The sequence below is a fragment of the Nannospalax galili genome, unplaced genomic scaffold, assembly GCF_000622305.1.
Source record: "Nannospalax galili isolate Female #2095 unplaced genomic scaffold, S.galili_v1.0 scaffold880, whole genome shotgun sequence".
In the NCBI taxonomy this organism is placed as follows: Eukaryota; Metazoa; Chordata; class Mammalia; order Rodentia; family Spalacidae; genus Nannospalax; species Nannospalax galili.
In genome coordinates, this window is record NW_008345873.1 from 710320 (window position 1) to 718237 (window position 7918).

General features: G+C 37.0%; 1 protein-coding gene across 2 annotated transcripts in view; it reads right to left on the reverse strand.

Annotated features, from left to right (window-relative positions):
- Positions 1-1637: 1637 nt before the first annotated feature.
- Tmlhe (trimethyllysine hydroxylase, epsilon) overlaps positions 1638-7918 on the reverse strand; it is a 115267-nt gene continuing 108986 nt past the window's right edge. For both annotated transcript variants that reach the window (XM_008842053.2, XM_008842051.2), the window contains 2 exons: positions 2920-3058; positions 1638-2426 (listed from right to left, as the gene is read on the reverse strand). In XM_008842053.2, coding sequence (XP_008840275.1) covers positions 2295-2426; positions 2920-3058 — 271 coding nt within the window. In that variant the 3' untranslated portion in view covers positions 1638-2294. The remainder of the gene's footprint in view (positions 2427-2919; positions 3059-7918) is intronic.

Genomic DNA, 7918 nt, shown 5'->3' on the forward strand with positions numbered 1-7918 from the left:
AAAGTAGAGTGGCATAGCTAATGAAACATTTAATTAATAACCAAGGCATGGAGTTAAAGAGATGACTCAGAGGTTAATGCTGCTTTTGTAGGGAATTGGAGTTACTTTTCCAGCACACATGCCAGAAGGCTCACACCTGCCTGTAACTCTAGCTCCAAGGATTTGATACCCTATTCTGGCTTCTGTGGATACCCAAATACATGTGACATAGATACATGCATACACATTCATATAAATAAAAAAAATAAATCTTGAAAAAACAATTGAGGAGAGATATAAGGTAAGGGTAATCCTTCAGTAAGGAGAAAAACTGTTTTTTCCCTCCCAGTGCCAAAAATATGGTCCTTTGCTTGTCATGAACAATTCTGACTTCAGTCATGGTGTCATGTTGGGGGACCCTGCTGCTAAGGTAGTCGTCCATGTCCAGATAGCTCTAAGGGGCTCAGCGCTATATGGAAGGACTCCCTTTCTCAGCGGGGGCCTCCTGCTCTCTGCCTGACTTACCTGGAAAGTGCCACCAAGCATGGATGCCTGACCTTATTTGGAACATGACCTTTGCCATAGTTATCTGCAATATAACTACCCCCAGGCTTTTTCTATATGATAATTAGGCATTGCCCTATAGTCCGATGATAGGATTCCCCCTACCACATGTAAATAAAGCATACTATGAGCACCTATCAGCTGAGGCTTTGGCTGCTGCCTCCACACTATATTTTCCCTAAACCCCACTGAATAAACGGAGCTGTATCACTGAATCTGCCTCCCCGGAAGGGTTTTCTTCCGTCAGTGCTCACTGGCTGTCCTGACCCTGTTCGTCGCTTCTGCTCCCTTTGTCCTCATGGACTGGTGGCCAATGACCCATGAGGGGAGGGAGAGACCCTACAGTGTCATATCCAAGTCTAATATATGAAAAATGCAAAAAAGGCAAATATCCCAATGAAGACTAATAGTGACATGGTTTGGGAGTGCATAACAACAAACAGAAAAAGATCTCATGGTAGGTAAAATGTTGCTATTCATGTTCTTGTTGCCAAATGATAAACACGTTAAGACCAAAACTTATCAATCTTTTGACTTAAGAAGAAAACAAATTTCATGGAAGACCCTTCAGACGTCTTATATAGTAAAATAAAAATGAAGAACTATTTTGAGGATATATTTTTAAATGCTGCACTTGAAAGGCAGAGGCAGGCAGAGCTGTGAGTTCAAGGCCAGCCTGGTCTACATATCCAGTTCCAGGCCAGCCAAGGGAAATAGTGAGACCCTTTTTATAAAAAAATTGATGAGTCCTATGTTAATATTTCTCAAAAGAACACATATAATAGTCAATAGGTATGTGAAAGTTTCTTAACATCACCAGTCCTCAGGAAGAAGCAAATTCAAACTGCAATGAGATATCATTTTGTCCCAGTTAGAATTTTAATCATCAAAATGCCCCAAATCACAAAAATTCATAAGGATATATAGAGAAATGAAGGCTTATACAGTGCTGTTGGTAATGTAAATTAGTATAGCCATTATGGGAAACATTATGCTACTTTCAAAAATGTTAAAAAAATCTACCATATGATCCATATGCCCTCTCTGGGTATATTATACATCTAAGAAAAATTAAATCAGTGTATCACAGTACATCCATATTCTCATGTTTATTGATATACAATGCACAGTAGCTAACATACAGAATCTGCCTAATTTCTCATCAATAGGTAAGAAAAATATGGCACATGTGCACAATGGAATACTATTCAGCCATAAAAAGAAAAGCAATATCTCATTATTTGCTGAAATATATATGGAACTGCAGGACACTATATTAGGTTATGTGATATGATACAGAAATATAATTAACCATATAGTCCCAGTCATGTGGATTGTAAAAGATGAAAAGATTTGCAAATGTTGCTTTATCAATATTTTGTCATGTCTAGGACACATTGCATTATGATCTGGTTAAAAGAAAAAATTACCTACTGTTATTGGTTTCCTTTCAATATAGAGAGTATATTTATTAAATATAGTAACCACAATTACATCAAAACACTTAGGGAAAGAGTAGGCTAATGATATTACTTGGGAAGAGAGCTACCCTACTAGATGGCTGATATTAGATAACTCAGAGCCACCTTTCTCTAACAGGTTTCCCCTAGTAAAGAAAGGAACAGCTTCTGTTTTGTGGGATGGGCTAATGAGATGATGTGAAGTAAATTTTGACAGAACGTTGTTCTGTTGATATAAAACTCCGGTAGCTATGGTGCCAGTTGTATTCGTTAATCCCAAAGCTTTCAATTTTAAGCATGAAGCCCCAAGAGACGAGCAGTATTCAATATGTCATCTCTTGTTAAATAGCAGCCACAGAGTTGGCGGTAGCCAGTGAATGATTCCCTGCCATGAAGGACTCGCCAGTTGTCTATAAATAGTACCTGTGAATGTAAAAAAAGGAGAGAAAACATCATCAGGACAAGGGCAAATCATAGGAAACCTAAATTAGAAGAGATCACTAAAAAATCTTAAGGTTGTTCTATGGGTTACATTCAGTGTCTAACCCTGTAGCAGGTTAAATGGTGATTAAAAAGGCAATAGTTGATAACCCCTGTGCACGTGAGGAGCTTATGTTCTTTGAGAAATCATTCTCTGTTCAAAGTAAATCAGGCATTGGTTTCTATTTAATTCTTACTCTATACTTTCTCAATTATGTTTCCTAAAAAGCTGAAGATGATATTCTTTGTTCAGAGAAAATAACAAGTTTTAGCGATGGAATCATTAAGCTGGAAGGACCCTTAGGGATCATCTGGTTAAATCATTTAATCATTAAAATAGAGTGACTAATGTCCAGAGACACATATTAAATAAATGCCATTCTTCATTGATTTCTTACAGCAAGCTTACTTGACATTTTTATAGTTTAAGACCTACCTTTCCAGGCTTTAGTTTGACCCAAAGCTCATTCTCAGGTCTTCTCAATTCAGTTGTTAGGGTACGATGTGCTGTGTACCAACGGTGGACAACATCATAAGGCACAGTGTTGATGATAGCTCGGTCATAGTTGTTGTACCTAACATGGCACCATGGGAAATAAAGATTTTAGACACATGATAAAGACAGTTATTATTTATTGAACTATTTTTAAAATATTTTATTTATTATTTTTATTTTATGTGTATGTGTGTATGTCTACATGCAGGTAGGTGCACCTGTGTTGTGCAATGCCTGTAGAGGTCAGAAGAGGGCATTGGATCCCCTGGAGCTGGAGTTATGGATGGTTATTAGCCACCATGTTGGTGCTGGGAACTGAACCCAGGCCCTCTGCAAGAGCAGTCAGTGCTCTTAACGAACTATTTTAAATAATGCTTTCTCTGTGTCTGCTGCTTGTTCTACAGATGAAATGAGAAGTCAAAACTCTTAGGAATATAACATCATAGAGAAGAATTCTCCTGTCTACTGGACACATTTTGGTTTTTCTCTAGAGACTCTGAGAGTAGGGAGTGGAAGTTAAGTTCCAGCTGATTGCTTCTATCTCAGGACGTGTTGTTTTATCTGAAGCATGTTTTATGGTGTGAGTACTTATTGGTCAGCGTTCATAGAAGCACTGAGAGATTTGAGTTTCTTTGTCAAACTAAGGAGGGCAACATAAGTTGTCCAAACAAATGGTTCTTTTTAACAGAATGGGATCACTCCTCAAATTCCTACCTTTGTCAGAAAAATACTAGATATAACCTAGTAGACAATTTCACTTAGAGATATTTATTCAGTCTGTTTTTCATTCATTCAATATTAGTGCTTACATGAGCACCTGCTATTACTAGGCAGTCTATCAGGAAATAAATATGCAATGATGAACAATACAGACATGATCCCAGCTTTGGGGAAGTTTATAACCTCTTAAGAAGGCAAGACTATAACCAAAATAATATGCATATAAGATAATCTCAGCTAGTTACAATGTCGTGCAGTAACTATAGTGCCATGTGTTTAAGAGTAACTGAAAAATCTGTTTTAGATGGAGTGCTGACTGAAAGAATTCTTGGAGAAGCGACACTGGAATTGGTGCCTGTATAAGAAATCAACAATATGACAAGGTGAAGTATGTGCACTATAGACAGAGAGAACAGCAAATACAAAGTCATGGGATAGAAAAGCATTTTATTATGCTTATAGAACAGTAAGCAGGCCATATTGTTCGTACTGAGTAAGCAAGGAGAATTATGACTGAAGAAATGATGTGGAAGAAGTAACAAGGAGCAAGATCATATGAGTTATGCAGGCCTTGGTAAGGCCTTGGACTTCCTCTGGTTACCACACACAAAAAACCCTTGATTAAAATAATGTATATTTTGCTGGATATGGTGGCACATGCATTTAATCCTAGTACTTGGGAGGCAGAGGTAGGCAGATCTCTGTGAGTTAGAAGCCAGCCTGGTCTACATAGAGTTCTAGGCCATCAAGAGCTACATAGTGAGACACATCTAAACAAACTAGTGCTTCCATTCACATTCTATTATGTCTTTTGGTAAACATGTATGTTTACTTCTGCTTGGTTTAAATTTAAGGGTGGAATTTCTGGGTTACAAGATATGAATACTCTCAGTTTTTGTAGACACTGCCAAAGATATTTCCTTTTTCTTTATTTTTTACTTTTTTGTTTTAGATCTTTCTTTTAAAGAGAAATAAACATTCAATGGGGTTCTTTTCTTGGGTATCAGATTGTATTTATTGGTTTTAATACATAGCACAATCAGAGCCAATATTCTGTTTTCTCGTATGTAAACATAATATATGATAAAGCAAGAACAGCAGTATCTTTTTTGTTTTGCTTTATTTTATGTGTATGTGTGTATTGTGTGCATGTATGAAAATGCACCGGGGTTGTGCAATGCCCTTGGAGGACAGAACAGGGTGTTGGATCCCCTGGAACTAGAGTTATGGATGGTTGTAAGTCACCATGTGGATGGTGGAACAGCCAGTGCTCTTGAACCACTGAGCCATCTCTCCAGCCCAGCAATATCTTTTAATAATATTTTATTTTATTATTTTTATTTTACGTGTATGAGCATAGGTATGTAAGTTCACCCATGTTGTGCAATACCCAGAGAGGTCAGAAGAGGGTATCAGATCCCCTGGAACTGGAGTTATGGATGGTAGTTGCCATGTGGTTGCTGGGAACAGAACCCAGGTCCTCTGCAAGAGAAGCCAGTGCTCTTAACCACTAAGTCATCTCTTCGTCCCCAAGAAGAGCAGTATCTTATTGGTAAGCTATAGGTGGCAGGTTGAGGTTTTCTCATATTAAATGCTTTTAATTTTTTCATTAGTTAAGATGTTCATAATAAAACGTTGGCCCTACTACTTATTTTAGGTAATGAGTATGAAAGACATGACTGAGCGAGAAGTGAATTAGTATTAACATAGTTCCTTCTACCTTCCAGGGCCCAAAGCAGGGACAACAACTCATGTTTAACAATGAGTATGATAGGTGTTATGATTGAAATAGAACACTCATGACCAATAGTTTAAGTGATTTGGCCAAAGCCATAAATTGCTGGATGATGGTCAGGCTTTCACCTTTTCTGATTGACAAGTCTGTACTACTTCAAGATAAGCTTTGTAGCTATCTCCAAGACGCCTCTTTACTCTCTATCTCCTTATTTATTATCCCTTAGTATTTATTAACATTTGGTATACTATGTAATTGCTTATTTCCTTTTTAAAGATTTACTTATTTTTTATTTTATGTGCATGGCTGTTTGCCTGCATGTATACAATGTGCATGCAGTGCTTGTGGAAGCCAGAAAAGGGTGTCAGATCTCCTAGAGCTGTAGTTACAGATGATTGTAAACCACTAGGTAGGTGCTAGGAACTGAACCCAGGTACTCTGCAAGAGCAACAGGTGCTCTTAACTGCTGAGTTATCTCTCTAGCCCTTTGCTTATGTTTTTAATGTTAACTATCTCCTATTAGAATTCCATGACAGCCATGAGTTTTTGTATATTTTTTCACAATTAAATCTCTAGCATTGAAAATAGTTTCCTCATCAGCTCAAGAAATACTTGTGGAGGAATTAATGCACAGCAGGAGTTAGCTTAAGTGGAAATAAAACAACATAAGAAAAGTCTTGGTTGCAATGATGGAAAATAACAGGGTTTAGAACCCTAAAGCAATGTGGTCTCTCTAGGGCAGAATTGGTATAGAAAACATGAGTTGCATGAGTTGAAGCTAAGAAGAATTCAGGTCATACAGAATTGTGTAGAAGCTTGTCATGAGGATAACCATAGTTCTTTGGAAGATAATGAGCAGATGTAGGATCTTAATAGGAGAATGATAAGGTAAGATTTGTATTTCAGAAAAATTTTTCCTGTGCTGGTGAGATGGCTCAACAGGTAAAGGCACTTGCTGTGCAAGTCTCATGACCTGAGTTTGATCCCGAGCCCTTGGTGAAGGAGAAAAAAATTGCTGAAAAGTTGTCTTCTGATCTCCATACATGTGTCTGCATGCTCTCACACATCACACACACACACACACACACACACAAACACACACGCACACACTCACACACGTACACATGCACACATGCACGCGCACATGCATGTACAAAATAATTTTAAAAATTTAGTCTAGCTTCGGCACAAGAAATGGATAGAAGGGGGCTCATGGTGGAAACAAGATTAGTTAAAAGACTTTAGCAGTGGTCCTATGGATACATAATAGTGGTCTCACAAAAAAGGTGACATTGTGGATAGAAAGCACTGGGTAGTTTGAGAAAAATTAGGAGCTAGTGTTGGGGAGATTGGTTGCATAGTATAAGGGTGAGGGAGAAGTTAAAGATGGCTTTTGGTTTTGGTTTGGGCAATTTAGTGGATGGTGATATTTAATGAAACATGAAGGAGCAAACAGAGAGGTGAGTGGAGACTATGCACTCAGTATTGAATATGACATATCGTATGTTTTACAAGTTATCTAAATGATAGCTAGAAGATAACTGGATACACTATTCAGTTACTTTGTATAAATCTGGACTAGAGACATATATATTATTGTCATCCTGCTTTTGGAAACCCTACCTATATAGTTACCATAGGAAATTTGATACATAGTTTTTTTTATATCAATTAACAGATGTTTCATTTAAAAATTTTTTAATTTTAATTGAATTTTTATTTTATGTGTTTGAGTGTAGTGCCTGCATGTATTTGAGTGCACCCATGTTGTGCAATGCTGTGGAGGTCAGAAGAGGGCTTCGGATTCCCCTGGAACTGGAGTTAAGGATGGTTCGTAGCTGCCATGTGGGTGCTGGGAATTGAACCTGGGTCCTCTGCAAGAGCAGTCAGTACTCTTAAACGCTGAGCCATCTCTCCAGCCCCAGATGTTTCATTTTTTTTCAGTTAATTATTTATTTAATAACCACATACTTAGAAGAATCATTTCATTACAACAGCATTGACATATTCAATAACAATTTTCTGAGCTAAGATGCATCTTTTTCAAAATTGGCTGTAAATTTTTAGGTTTACAGTTGAATTATTACAGTTATACAATACTGTACTCAGTATAAACCCTATAAGACATAAAATTAAATGAGGTTTTAACCCTTAAAAATGTCTCCATCTCATTATTAAAATGCATAGTTTCATACAGAAAAATTCATTTTTAATGTAATTGACATTAAGATGTTTGCACATGCGTTTCTAATCTCTGTATATCTGATTATTACTAGTGAGAGTAGGTTATTTTCTGAGCTCCTTGGCATCTGAGCATGTATATAACGTTATCAGGTAGATTTCAATGGTAATGTTTTTTACAACTATTAATTATTTTTTAATCATTTTAAAAAAATTTTTAATAACTACATGATTATAAGAAGCATTTCACTACAGATTTAACATATTCAGTAACACACTCCAGAGCAAGAGTCCATCTCTTTT